The sequence below is a fragment of the Pholcus phalangioides genome, unplaced genomic scaffold (genome assembly GCF_987345545.1).
Source record: "Pholcus phalangioides strain wild (caught in Gottingen) unplaced genomic scaffold, Ppha-v1.0 ptg000017l_1, whole genome shotgun sequence".
Classification (NCBI taxonomy): Eukaryota; Metazoa; Arthropoda; class Arachnida; order Araneae; family Pholcidae; genus Pholcus; species Pholcus phalangioides.
Genome location: NW_028301610.1, coordinates 12,870,244 through 12,885,742, shown reverse-complemented (window position 1 = coordinate 12,885,742; position 15,499 = coordinate 12,870,244). Strand labels below are relative to the sequence as shown.

The window sequence follows — 15,499 nt, the reverse complement described above, 5'->3', positions numbered from 1 at the left end:
AATTATATGTATGTGAACAATTCTATCTCATCAATAAACAAAATTATATTTATATTTTTTTTTTGCAAAAAGTTTCCAAATAATCTCAAATTGGAGTGAAAAAAAACATGTCATGTAGCAAGAGTTGTATTAAAAAAAATCAGACTACTTCATAGCTGCCCAAGTTTCCCAAATTTTAGCTTCATCTCTCGACCTCCCAAAAGTTCTTGAATCTCCAGAATGTTTACAAAAATCACAAAAATCCCTAATTGTCCCTAAAAATTACCTAATTCATTTAAAAAGAATCCCCATTTCTGAAACAATCCCTAAGGAATTTCTTGTGGGGCAAAAAGTCTTTTGCCTCTGTTGTTTTCCCTTTTCGAAATGACATCACACGTCATAAATAGTGGGAAAGTTTTACAAACCCCTAATGATAACAAGAAAAGTTGTTTGTCTTATCATGCAGGGAAATAGCTTAGCAGCCAATAGTCCTGGATAATAATTGAAGATTATAGTGACGCGCATATGGTCAAAACTTCTTCTTTTTTGTTGAAGTTACGTACATGTGATAACAAAACATGAATAGTGATTAGCAAAAAAATATTTAATCAATTTTAAAGATACTTATTCCTTTAGGATGTCAATCGGGTTAATTTAATAACGCACATCTGACTCCACTTTGATCTGATTATAAGACGACTTGTCAACAATCACCACATTAATTTATTTACAAAAATTCACACACACAAAAAAAAAATCAACATGTTATTTACACTAACATGCAACAACTGTATATTTTTTTCTTCTTCTGGTCGCTTGGCGCGCGTAATCTGCGTAGTCACTTTTAATGCCAAGCGTTGGCAAAACTCCGCCACATTCCCTATGAATTTCCTTTCATCAAATGTTCCAGAAAAGGGCAGACTTTTTCTCTTTGTACAAGTTGTGTAAAGGACAAACATCAGTCATGGTGGAAAGACTTACATCATCACCCATGTGAAATCAAAAAAAAACATCAAGCAAGTGTCACAAAGTCTGTGTTCTTCAAAAATTGACATTTTTTTTCCTTCATGTTCCGATGATTTTGGGGTCATTCATGCAGAATGTTTGTTCACATCGTTTCCTGATTTAACACAATATATATATTTATTTATTTTTATATCACCATTGAAGTTTTGGCCTCCAGTTTCGCTTGTTTTTTGCATAGGGATTTTATTTCCTAGGGTTTAACTTCCATGTGTGTAAAATCCCTATTTTATTTAAATTCAATTTTATGTAGGGATTTTATTCCCTATGCTTTAACTTTTATGTGTGGAAAATCCCTATTTTATTTGGAAAAATCCCTTTTGTATTTATTAGGGAGTGGTTTTAGTATAAAATACGGGTCTGCGTGAAAATCGCCCTAATTTTCATTTTCAAAAGTTGGCAGCCAGTGTGTGACTTGTAGTCCACAGGTTTATTTTTCAGGTTCAAAACAGTGGGAAGTGACCCTATTTCCAGGTGTGAAGAATATCCATGCAAACAAGGGCGTCAGAAGTGTTTCAAACTTGTGGATGCTCGTCTTGAGCTTTACACAGGAAATTTTAATTTTTGTATAAATTCTGTAGGTGCTCGGACCCTTGCCTCATATTATCGTGGGTGCTCCTGCACTCCCAGCTCCGACGCCACTGCATGTAAAAACAATGAAGTAAAGAAATGTTTTGAAACTTGGCAATGCACAGGTAATTTTGAAAATTGATGGTGACAATACAGCACAAATTTTAGTAGACTTAAACAGGGTTTAGACATCTTGTGTTGAGTATATATAGAGAGGTATTTAGAGGTGAATTTAGAGTTTTGTGCCAACTATATGAGAATTTCATCACAAACATTGTGTTATCAGGGTAGTCACTTATACAAATACAACGCCACAACAGGCAAAATGCCCAACAAGGTGGCTGAGAAAAAGATGCCCATAAAAATATGGATGTTATATATTTCAGAAATATAGCAACCCAATTCAAATGCAATTAACAAAAATTGTAAACAATATATACACATGATAAAATATTATACAATGCCCATAAAGAATACTTATGGTTGTCTTATTCTAATTATGGATAGCCTCTCAATTTACCCCAACATGTTTATCGTATTTCTTTTTAAACGGGTCAATTGTGTTACAATTTACTACCTCCGGGGGTAAGCTGTTCCATTTATTAACAACCCTATTAGAGAAAAATTCCCTGCGACACCATAGCCTTGCATTGTCCACACTTATCAAATTTCTACTGCACACACACACATTTATTTTTTAAACACATTAATATAATAAAAGGGCTGGAATTTGTCTAAAAACATTTTCGGAAAATGTAATGAGAAAATTGTTATGCCTACCTAATTCATTTATTAAATCATTAAAGTAAAAAAATCACATTTTTAAATTTTTTGCGAAAACTTTAATCCTGATAACATTGCAACCCAGCTCAAAGCACATGCTAAACCCCCCCCCCCCACCCACCCAGGCTGGAATTTTTCATGTGAGCCCCCTTCTCAGAAACAAAGCCTACTGTATTAAGCCACAAAATAAATAAAAATACATCCCATGCTGACTGAATGCCATGAAGATATGTAATTTTTTCATCGCATTCATATATGTGAAAAATAGCTGTATAAATAGCTGTATAAGAAAAATAGCTATATACAATGAAAAAATAGCTGCACTGTGATGAATAAGTATTGTTTATTATATGAGAAAAAATGCTACATATACCTGATAAATTTACTTCCTTGCCTATTTCACTCCAGACTTTCTCAACATTATCCTTTCTGGAGTAACTGGGCTTTGTGTAATTGTATAATTTTGGATGCCTCTCAACCAAATCGACAAATTTCAAATTGAAGACATCTATTTTTTCCTGACGGTTTGGGTGATTTGGGCATCATTTGCTTTTAATGGTCGGTTTCCTTAATTTTTGGCATTGATTGTCAAAAGTCTGATGCTTAACCCATTCGTGTCCGGAAAATTCACGGCTAGCAATTGGCCGACAACAATTCTCCGCCGGAAAATTCACTGCCATGCAATTCACCACTAGGAAAATTCACTGACCAACAATTCACCGCCATGCAATTCACCGCTTGGAAAATTCACAGACTAACAATTCACCGACAACAGTTCGATGCAAGTCAGTTAGCGTGGGAGTGAGCGATTGAGTTACTGAGTCAGGGACAGAGGAGTGAGTGAGTGACATATAATGAGTATGTAAGTGACCTAGTAATTGAATGAGTGAGTGATCTAGTGAGTGTGTAAGTGATCTAGTGAGTGTGTGAGTGATCTAGTGAGTGTGTGAGTGATTAAGTGATTAAGTGATTGAGCGAGTGACCTAGTGAGTGAGTGAGTGATGGAGTGAGTGAGTGAATTAGTTAGTTTTAACCTAGTATTGTCACAAATGATTAAAAAATCTTATTGTTCTATGTTATATTGTATATATTACAATATCGACCGAATGGCATATTTATAGCTTCAGCGATTTCGGCTCGGCGTGATTCCAACATATGACCCCCTTCATTATTGAACACCCTTATGACCCCCTTAGGAGTCGAATATGGAAAAACCTTTCTTAGTCAGTCTTCACGTCGTGAAACAAAACTATTCACAAAATTTGATATTTATGGCTTCAGCGGTTTTGGCTCGGCGATGATGAATCAGTCAGGACATGTTATTTTATATGCAGTATATAGATGTGGACACGCACTAAAACAGGATTTCTGAAAGTTCATTACCCATGGGGATCGTGAGGTTTTTAAGTAGTATGGGGGAAATCATCGCTCAGCGAATTTGAGATTGCAGAATCCACACCAGTGAAGTCACGGTAACAGCTAGTTCATCATGAAAAAATAATCCATTGCTTACTGATGATCAACAATGTTTTTTATAATATGAAAGTGATAACAGGATATGATTTTAAGCATTTTAGGAAGTTAATTCATCGCGTATCCACTTACTTTATTATCTTTTAATTCTCTGTTATTATTCCTTTTAACGTTTCGTTAGAAGATTCTGAGTAAAATATAGAGTTAATGGAATTATTGAATTACTCTTGGGCAACAGCAATTTGTAATTTCTTCTGTATCATCTCAATTTCTTCTAATAAAGTCATTATTAAAACTTTCCGCCATATCTTTAGGATCACTGACTAGGTTACTCACTCACTTATTCACTGGGTCACTCATCCACTCAGTAGCTCACTCACTCATCCACTCAGTAGCTCACTCACTCACTAGATCACTCATCCACTCAGTAGCTCATTCACTCACTAGATCACTCATCTACTCAGTAGCCTCATGCACTCAGTAGCTCACTCAGGGCGGTATTCACCGACATGGTTTAAACTATAGTCACAAATTTTTTGATAAGAGATCGACACGGATTGCTTAAATTCAGGTTTTTAACCAATCTATGTTGATCTCTTATCCAAAAATTGTGACTACAATTTAAACCATGTCGGTGAATACGACCCTAACTCACTTACTCACTCATCCACTCAGTAGCTCACTCACTCACTCAGTAGCTTGCTCGCTTAATCACTCACTTGCTGAATCCCTCCCTCACTGACTCAGTAACTCAATTGCTCACTCCCTCGCTTTCTGACTCTCATCGAACTGTTGTCTGTGAATTTTCCTAGCTGTGAATTGTTGTCGGTGAATTTTCCAGTCCGGGGGGTCTCGGGAGGATTCTCTTTTTTCTGTTTTTCAGTATTAGGAAGTTAATTCATCGCTTATCCACTTACTTTATTATCTTTTAATTCTCTGGTATGATTCCTTTTAACATTTCGTTAGAAGGTTCTGAGTGAAATATAGAGTTAATGGAATTATTGAATATATTCTCTTGTGCAACAGCAATTTGTAATTTCTTCCGTATCATCTCAATTTCTTCTAATAAAGTCATTATTAAAACTTTCCGCCATATCTTTAGGATCACTGAATAGGTTACTCATCCACTCAGTAGCTTACTCACTGGGTCACTCATCCACTCAGCAACTCACTCACTCACTAGATCACTCAGTAGCTCATTCACTCACTTACTCACTAGATCACTCAGTAGCTCACTTACTCACTAGATCACTCATCCACTCAGTAGCTCACTCACTCACTCACTAGATCACTCATGCACTCAGTAGCTCACTCACTCACTAGATCATTCATCCACTCAGTAGCTCATTCACTCACTCACTCTCTCAATCCCTCGCTCACTGACTCAGTAACTCAATCGCTCACTCAATCACTCACTCTCTCAATCCCTTGCTCACTGACTCAGTAACTCAATCGCTCACTCCCTCAATCACACTCTCTCAATCCCTCGCTCACTGACTCAGTAACTCAATCGCTCACTCCCTCGCTTTCTGACTCTCATCAAACTGTTGTCTGTGAATTGTTAGTCGTGAATTTTCCTAGCGGTGAAATTTCCTCACGGTGAATTTTCCGAGCAGTGAATTGCATGGCGGTGAATTTTCCGAGCAGTGAATTGCATGGCGGTGAATTTTCCTAGTGGGGAATTGCATGGCGGTGAATTGTTGTCTGTGAATTTTCCGTAAACCTAACCCATTAAGCAGTTTTTAAAATTTTCCTGATTTGCACTATAATACTGCCACATTTGAAATTGTGAAACCTTCCCAAATTGCTATGTATTTTAAGAATTTTTTGAGATTGCGAGCAGATAACTGCTTTTCCCCTAGCAAAAAAATTAACTCTGCCCATCACTTTTATTCCCCTCAATATGATACAAAAACACCTGCCATGACATGTACGGCTTTCTATAGGAAGAGAAATACTTTTTGGGGGGGGGGGGGAATCTTTTTGTACTATCTATATACTCTGAGTGTATATTTTTTCCTCTTTTTCTCTTTCTTATATAACCTTTAATAAGAATTGACTCCACCCACTGGCAATTGATTAGTTGGATTGAGAATGGAAAACACATGTGTGTACACATGTGTGACACAAGTGTACAACAAAATAAATGGCGACTTGACCGCAGCAAAAAATTGCTACCGCAGGGAGTCTCCCATTGAGGGGTTAGTGCACCAACCTCTCGATGAGTGTAAAAAACAAGCCTGCCGTTCGGAATCGTTAATGAATTGTAGGTCCCGGTCTAATTAGCCCTCGCGTGCAGAAAATGACAGTGGCGCGACAAAAATGATAAAATGATGTAGGTGTTCAGCTTGATGTATGACAGTCTGATTTTTAAATAAATGCTGGAGTGCTCGAGCACTAAATGTTTATGTAGCAAAATCACTGTGATGATGGTGTCATTGAGTGTGCCACCATGGCATTTTAGTGAAATTTCTGGGAGGGATAAATAGTGCTAAAAATAGCAGACGTGATAATGCAGTTGCTAATGCACAATTCTCAATGCACTGTTGCTTCACCTAAAAGAAATTAATCTAATTGCATCTGCATCTCATGCTTGGATACATTTTAAAAATCATCGCTAAAAAATACACAAACTTGATACATATGGTTATAAAATGAAGATAGGTAACTTCATAAGGTCGTACTGCCTATTTTTTGCTACAGGTGGACTATTATGGTAATTAAATTTGGGTCCCCCAGGCATGGACGGAGATACGGGGGCGTGGGGGGCATTGCCCCCCCCCCAACGTCAAAAAGGGAGTGGGCAGATCTAATGTATATGTTATGTAGGAATTGACAATTGACATCATCGTGTCCCCCCCCCCCAGCAATAATGACCTTGCCCCCCCCAGACTTCCGAGTCTATCTCCGCCTATGCCCACAGGAGACCACATGCTCTTGAGGGTTAGAATGGGAGAAGCTGCAACTTAGCAATTTCTATTTCTAGAAATTAATGTTATTGATATTCTCAGCAGTTTGAACATGGTCACTCTGAACAAGTTCAATTGGTTCAGAATGTCAGATATTGCAAAAAAACTTGCACCAAATTTTCATGCTTTCTTCTTAATTGTTTGAAAATTTCAAATTTTTGTTTTTCATTTCAGAATGCATAGCACTCAGGATGGCGATGGGAAAAATTCTGAGGTAATTTGATTTGGATATACCTTTTACTAATACAGTGAAACCTCCCAATAATAGTCACTGATAGGACTGAGAAAATGTAGCCGTCATATTGGAAGATTACCGCTGTTAAGAGGCTCAGTATTTTAAAGGCCTGGCAAATTCCAGACAGCAGGTTGCCTTGGTGACTAAGAAATTGGTATTAGTGCCTAAAATTTTCTTTGTGTGATGAATTGAAGTCTGAGGACAATGCAAAATTTGTGGAAGGTGGTGTGTAACCGCTAGTAATCACTAAGGTAAAAGTCCTTGACAAGCCTGAAAAAAATTATTTTGAATGTTCTTCTGGAAAAAGAAATGTTTGGTTTCTAGAAAATTTAGCTGGCACCTGATTTATTTTACGATTTGCCATGTTTCTTTTGACATTTTCATGACATAGTGAGAGGGTTTAAAACTGACTAGTGTGTGCATTATGAAGTTTAAAATGATATCAAGTACAATATGCAAATGCGTAAATTTATTGAAAATATTGGGAGGGCTCAAAAATATTGTGGGGCAAAGGGGGAGATAAACCCAATATTTTTATAGGTCTTATTGAGATGGTAGCAAATATTGAGTGTGCTTGCACTCATGGATCAGATACAAGTTTGCGCCTATGATAATTTCGCATTATATAGTTCGCTAGCAGTTTATTAGGCTTTATATTATACCCAACAGTTCTTTTTCAACAAGTTTTTTCACTTGAGGATTAATTTCTCATTTTGTATTTTTTATTTTATGTGTGTTTCATTACACGTCATTGATTTATGCATTATGCTAGAATCTAAATGCTCAGTTTAAAAAGGGGGGATCAAATTCAGGAGCATCAAAAAATCAGACCATGTGATGCTTAGCTTGAGCTTCATGTAAAAAAATTTGTTTTTAAAATAAATTCTGGTGTGCTCAAATACATGCCAAAAAGTACTTGGGAACCTGTTCACCCATGGCTCTAATGCAACAGTTTTACCACTGAAGAAACAGTCCCTAATGTGTAAGTTTTTAAATTTTTCATTCAAAAAAAATTAGACTTGTTTTAAAATGAGAAACAATTGGCACATCAAATACTTTTTCCTTGGCCGAAAATTGCTACCTACTGTAATGACTAATATTCAATCATAGATGTCCCCCTCCCAATCTCTGTATACAGTACCATATTGCCTTTGTTATCAAATCACTAAAATCTGTTTGTGCAATTAATCTTCTATATTTTGCAAGCATATAAAAAATAATAAAATGAATTATCTTTTTTTCCCTCTTTTCACGAAAACCCAGGTTCCCAAATTTGGTGGATTCTTGCATTAGGGTTGGAAAAATACATTTTATTGAAAGAAGGAGCAAGAACAAAAACATTGAAGAGGTTAACATAAAAAAATAATGCTATCTCCAAAAAAACTAACTAAACTAACTAAAATAAATACTCAGTTGTCCTTTCCTGCATAACATATTCAAAGTTTGTTAACAATAATATAAAATTCTTATGAGGTGGATGAATTCAAATTTTGATCATCACAATTATCAATAGTAGTACACTGGTGAAATAAATTAAGAGAATTTGCATATTTTATCGAATTTCATGAAAAGAACTGAACTGAATGTAAAACCACTGTGTAACGGATCAGGATGACGTCCTTCTCCGTTACGCTTACGTTTAATTATTATTTAGTTTGAGGATTCTCCGGGGGAGATATCACATCGTCTTGTTGTAATGTTATTGTAATTTTTACTTACCTGTTTCGGCGGTTGGCTGCAGACTTCCGCCGGAATAATTATTTTGTTTTTGTATTTTGCAGTGTTTGACGTAACAGGCGTGATCGGAGAGCCTGGCCAGCTCGCCCGATTACGTTTAGGGTTGCCACTGAGAAAATTTGAAATATTTTTTTACTTTATTTGTATGCAAATTATTTTTGTGAATTGTTGAATTTTTTATCGAGAGATGGAGTGTTGCCGGTGGACGAATGGTCCTAAAGTTAAAGCCGGTTTTCAATGTATAAAAGCGCCTCTCTCGATCTCACTAATCGCATTCATTCATTCAAGTATTCACCTCTTGCTTTGGCTACTTGAGTAGCTTGTTCCTGATTTCGGTCATGAAATTTTAATATGATCTAAATAACTACCATTCTTGTTCCCGGCGGGTCCGGTGAAGATGTTTTTATAAAAGCTAAATAACCAATTCATGAGTCTTGCAGTTCAACCCGTGACTAGTTGCCCTCTGGCAGATGAAACCTTGAATGGTCTGGTTCGTGACAAAACTTCTGGTCTAATGCTATAGAAACGTCCAGTACCTCTATCTTCGACGTTCAACTGGCTGGACTCCGATGAACTGTCATCGATGATTGCTGGGAGGTCTACCTGGAAACTGGTTGCTGACGACTTGTTCTGAAACCTGGGACACTGTTCTTTGGTTGGTTCCATGACGTGAACGGATCTACATCGCTATCGTACCTAGTGCACTTGCATCTCTTCAGTGGCATTGGAGCCGGGGGTGCTGTGTTTGCTCAAGCACCCACGATAATTTGTATCATGCATCCGAGCACCCCCAGAATTGATTCAGAAATTAAAATTTCCGATATAAAACTAAAGATGAGCACCCACAGTTTCGAAACATTTCCGACGCCCCTGCATCTCTTGGTCTGCGAGAAGAAACATGATGTCCGGCTGAATGGGCATGGACTTCTGTGGTGAGATCCACGCTTTTTTATAACTAAAATTGATGTTCGAATAATTGGACTATAATGCAAAAAATATTGTTTTAATGAACGAAGTCTAACTTAATGTAAAATAACCGTTACTGTAATGAAGCCTTTTTGAAGTGATACAAAACAACTTGTTTGTTTCCTGCTTGTTGTCTGCCTTGAACTGGATAATTCGAACCGGGCACGTAACCCCATTAAGGGATGTTACAACTGCTCCTAGACAAAAGTGCAAATCTTGTACGTCAAATACGTAAGCTTACACGTGTGTGTAGGCGGAGCCAGTAGAGAAACAGGCTTTATAAGCGCGCGTAAGTTAAGACGCATTTCGTTCGCTAGCACACCTCGGCGAATTTCTTGATGTTATTTTGCAGCAATCAGTTAATTTCAAATTGTAACAGTAAAAATGAGTAACCACCAACGTTTAGATGATGAAATGAGGTGGCGAATTGTGGGGAGGCTAGAAGCAGGCCAATCTCAAGTCCAGATTTGCAGAGAGTTCAATTTAACGCCCAGCATCCTGTGTAACTTATGGAAACAGTTCCAGGATACTGGATCCATCGAGAGAAAGCCTGGGCAAGGTCATCCAAGAGCCACGACGGCCAGAGAAGATCGCCATTTGTCGATTATAGTGAGGCGTAACAGGAGTGCTACAGCTTCTCAGCTCTCTCGTGACTTGTATGCAGCCACAGGAACCCGTGTATCAAGGGTGACTGTTTCCAAAAGACTTCATGAGAGAGGATTGTTTGCAAGAAGACCTGCTGTTTGCGTCCCGCTCACTTCTACGGACAGGAGAATTCACTTATCATGGTGCAGAGAGCATAGAGATTGGAGTATGGATCAATGGGCGACCGTTCTCTTCACTGATGAGTCCCGGTTCAGCCTAAGCACCGATTCTCACCGCACGTTGATTTGGAGAGAACCAGGGACTCGCTACCTACCCTCCAATGTCCGCGAAATCAACCATTATGGCAGAGGAGGTTTAATGGTCTGGGCAGGCATCATGTTGGATGGCTGCACACCTCTCCATGTCTTTGAAAGAGGCACTGTGACTGGTGTGAGGTATAGGGATGAGGTCTTGGAGCCCTGTGTTCCCCTTTTCAGGGGTGCAGTTGGCCCTGAGTTCATTTTAATGGACGATAACGTGAGGCCACATAGAGCTCTTCTGCTCGACGATTTTCTAGAGAGTGAAGATATTCGCCGGATGGATTGGCCAGCCAGATCTCCAGACCTTATCCCTATAGAGCATGTCTGGGACACTCTGGGGAGGGCAATTGCAACTCGCAACCCCCCTCCAGGAACCATCCAGGGAATAAAAACAGCGTTGCTGAACGAGTGGGATCGATTGCCACAGGAAATGATAAACTGCATTATTTCAAGTATGAAATCACGCTGAGAGACCTGTATATCTGTAAGAGGGGACCATACCCCCTATTAACCCATCTATTAACTTATTTTTTTGTTTATTCTGCAACCGCTATTTCATACCTTCCAACTCCAACGAGTGTTACACACGATCATGCATGTGCATTACAATTATTGAATGGTTATTTGTTTTGTATTGTATCAATGTATGTACATATCAAATTTCATTAAAATCGGTACAGTAGTTCTAGAGCTAATCAACCAAGTCTGCAAATTCTTACACTAGTGTAGTATTACAGCAACAGGGAAAGAAATGCTGAAAATAGTAACAGAGGAATACAGGGCATATAACTATATTTCTCTAATGTGCTTTCATCCTGTTGTGACAGTTTTGTTACCTTGCATGTGGCCAAATTTCTTGCATTTTTGCTAGGATTTTGCCGCCATCTTTTAATCCTTAGAGACACTCCTTATATCTTATTTACTTCGACTCAGTTTAGAACATTGAGATATTGTAATGTTAGCTTTTAGTTTAAGACATTCCAAACAAGAATGAACTTCTAAACAAAAAAATCTTAACAAAAAGTGATCATGAGCTTTAATTAATGTAAGTGGTTTAGGATAAAATAAACACTAACTTCACTGACCCTTATAAAAACTAATAAAATGAGCAGAATGTTTTCACGCACTCACTTCTGTTCATAACATGTTTTCTTTTTTAATCTTCCATGTTGGTGGTTTTTAAAAGTTTGTTCAAAGAATGTTTTTTAGAATAAAGCAGAAATGAAAATATAAGTAAAGGTGGCATAGTCTGGATTCTTTCTGATGAAAAGAGATGAAGGAAAAAAAGTTGGAAAGAGAACCAGACAGGTAACATCAGTCTTGGTTCCTTCTGTTTGACCAAACGGGTATTTAGGAAGTATTTGGGTAAGTGCTAGGTAGTAAACACTGCTCTATATTCGTTGCACTCCTGTACTATCATTCATCTTGGTGAGTTCTATTAAAAAAAGATTTATGCTTCATTATAAAAAATTGTGTACAGGCAACATACTTGGCAGAAAAGGATTTTATTCATATTTATCTCCAACCCTTTCTTCCGTTCAAAAAGAAAGTAGCTGATTTGATGGGGTGGGGAATTATAATCTAACCTTTGTAGAGGAAGTTAATATTCTTTGAAGTTGTTCTATGAAAGTACAAAATCAAATTTTAAATTCCAACAATTTTTACCACTAGCAAAAACTATTTTTGCCAGGCAGTTTTTCCATGGTTTTTCCACTATGTGACTTATTTCACTATGACAGAAACTTGCCAATCTTGGTTAGGTAGAATTAAAGTGCAATGAGAGAATCAAGATTTCCTCTTTGTTAAAAACATTAATTTTCTTAGTAATGGTTGGGTCTCTCATGTGTATATCTCAATTTATATTTTTCCAATTTAAAAATTTAATGTTTTCAATTTAGTATGCATTTGATGTGATGAATAAATCTGAACTAACAAAATTGGTTCACACAACAGCCTATAAATAGTGTAGTGCAATCTCCAAGTTGTGCACCAGATGCAAAACCTCGTCGCAACACAAATCAGCTGCAGTATCTGCTCAAAGTTGTGATGCAAGCCGTTTGGAAACATAAATTTGCTTGGCCCTTTCATCAACCCGTCGATGCTGTAAAGCTCAAACTTCCAGTAAGTTTAAATTCTGTCAATAAATTCTTTTTTGTTTTGATGATTTACTCTGAGCTTGTGAGGAAATAATTATCTAAACAGATATAATCTCCTGTGGCTTCTGTTTTCTGGTAGATAGGAAAACAAATCATTTTTGGTGTATACAGAGTTGCCAACTGCTACGGATTGTCCATAGTTTCTACGGACGGCCACAATGAACTACAGAGCTATGAGAGACTCTCTCAATACTACGGAAATCGGTTTGAAAAAATTGGGTCTTTGAGTTTTTTGTGGTGTTTTACTTATTTTTATAAAATTGCATCGATCTTTACCATAATGAATTTGTATACGCATGTGAGAGTTTGAGAGATGACAAACTAGGACCTGATCTGTTGTGTCTGTGCCCGAAAGGCAACCTATAAAGCTGTGTCTAAACCTGCTGCTCTATCAACACCTACAGCAGAAAGCCTCTGGCCGAAGGTCATGACATCACCGAAGTCATCCATTTCACCTATAGTCATTGCATATACTGCAAAAAAAGGTTGATTTTGCATATGTCAGCCTGCTTCATTCAATAGCTGCAGGTGAAATAGATGACTTCAGTAACCTAAAAGCTTTGCATGTAGATTTTCTGTTATAGAAGGTGCTAGCTCTACTCAATACCAAAACGCGCAAAAACCGGTTTTCAGTCAAAACCGCCCCACACTGTAGGATTAAAAACAGGTTTTTGAATGGTTCAGCACAGCGGTCCTGACACGGCTTCATTTTGATAGTGCATGGTCGAGCTTCCGCAACTTGTGTCAGAAAGAATGTTTTGTTGTAGGTGTCCCATAGGAGCTCTGATATGAAAAAAATGGGGATGGGGATGTCTGGGGTTGCTAGACGTCCGTATATATGGCCAACAAGGGCGTATATACAGATTATACCATGAAAGTTTTTCTCAAAGTAGTGAAATTCACATCTGCGGCAGGAAATTTTAGTAGTTGTTTACTAATTTCAATATGGCACAGTATTGCACCTGTAAATAAACATTGATTCTATCATCATAGCTGAACTATTCCTATCTTTTTCCACTTTTTAGAACTATCATTTAATCATCAGATATCCAATGGACTTCGATACTATCAAGATGAGACTGAAGAGCTTCTTTTATTATGAAGCTCAGGAGTGCATAAAAGATTTTAAAATGGTTTTCATCAATTGTTATAGATACAACAAGGAAGGAGAGGTAAGGCTCATATTTTATTTATTTCTCTCTAGAGGGGCTTACAGGGTGTCTACTATCACAGCAAAAGTCATGAAATAAGAAAGGTCACAGGTTTTTTATTTGAATTGATTTTCAGATTCTTCACAGTAAGTCCCCATGCTCAATTTTATCAATAAAATCAGGGCCCCTTATCAGGCTTCTCATCGTGCGAGCCCAATAGATGGTTTTCTCTGGTTTACCAACTTTAAAAGCACAAATGTGAATCGTTTACATTTTAAAACAAGAGAAAAAGTGTGTGTCATCACAGCGAGCAGCAGAAACAACCATGGTTTCTATTGTTGATTGTCATTTTACCAAATCTTGACAGACTGTTTTGTTTGGCAAGCAAAAGCTCTACTCCACCAATTAATGAGTATTAGATCATCAATATTGCCATAAGTAAGTCAAAGAATTTCCCTTCCAGTGTGTGGTAGACACCCTGGCTTAATCTACCCTCTTTGTGATCTTTAGCATTCAATCTGTAAAGTTTCTGATGTACTATAGCATATTAAATACCCAAAACTTCAAACAATTATGACATTTTTTAAACTAATTCTAATTTTTAAAACTTTTCCGTCTTTTATGCCGTGTTCGATCCTTTTATAAGCAGACGTTTTGTCCACTACTGCAGTGGACATAATCAGTGCAGGTGGCAGCAAGCAAGGAGATGAAGCTACCTCCTCAAAAGACTGTGATCTATTAGTGCTTTGTCTGAAGTGGACGAAACCTCTGCTTATAGAAAGCCTCGAACATGGCATAATCACCTGAAAAATTTTGGATACTCTTATAAACTGTGGCCGTAAAAGCCTGTCTTCTCTTTTTATGAATTTTTTTATACTTTAACTAATCTGGAATATATCAGGCGAGGGTTGTCAGATTTACAGTACTCTACTGATTACTGATGAACACCAGAACTTTGCCACTGGGCTTATCCCGTTGCCAAATCTCTTCCAGCCCAGCTTCATGGCAGAGTCTGGAACAGCTACTGATTACTGTAAGATAGTTGAAAAACCCATTTAAATAACATAAACTTCTGAGTACAGACATGCAGTAACATGGTTTTCTATTTCCATGGCTTGGAAACTTGGCTTGAAATTCCAGAAAAATGGGTGGGCCAGACTATCACATGACCAGATTATAGAGAGTCTACTGCAGAGTTGGGTTTTTGCCATGGCAAAAAGTGGAAAAAAAACCAAGAAAAAATGGCAAAAATTGGTAAAAACTATTCTTTTTACTAGAGACACACTGAGCCTAGTTTTTCAGTTGTGAAATATTATTTTCAGTATAAACATTCAAAAAACGTGAAACATAAATTACATGGTATAAAAATAAATATTCAGCAACCGAAAATAGGAAAACATATCTAAATAAAATATGCATCTTCCAGATTTGTTGTAAAAAAATTCATTAAAGAGATATTCATTAAAGAGACTTTATTTATAGAATTCAAAACAGATACACATCCTATTTTTAAATTCTAAGAATTGATTTCCCTTGAATTTTTGCCAGTGGC

The 15,499-nt window shown here is 37.3% G+C and overlaps 1 protein-coding gene across 4 annotated transcripts in view; it reads left to right on the top strand.

Annotated features, from left to right (window-relative positions):
* The window catches only part of LOC149072406 (uncharacterized), a 60,530-nt gene that overhangs the window by 6,700 nt on the left and 38,331 nt on the right, over nt 1–15,499 (top strand). For all 4 annotated transcript variants that reach the window (XM_089246318.1, XM_089246319.1, XM_089246317.1 and 1 more), the window contains exons 2-4: nt 6,972–7,011; nt 12,594–12,761; nt 13,822–13,968. In XM_089246318.1, the coding sequence (XP_089102444.1) occupies nt 6,973–7,011; nt 12,594–12,761; nt 13,822–13,968 (354 nt within the window). In that variant the 5' untranslated portion in view covers nt 6,972. The remainder of the gene's footprint in view (nt 1–6,971; nt 7,012–12,593; nt 12,762–13,821; nt 13,969–15,499) is intronic.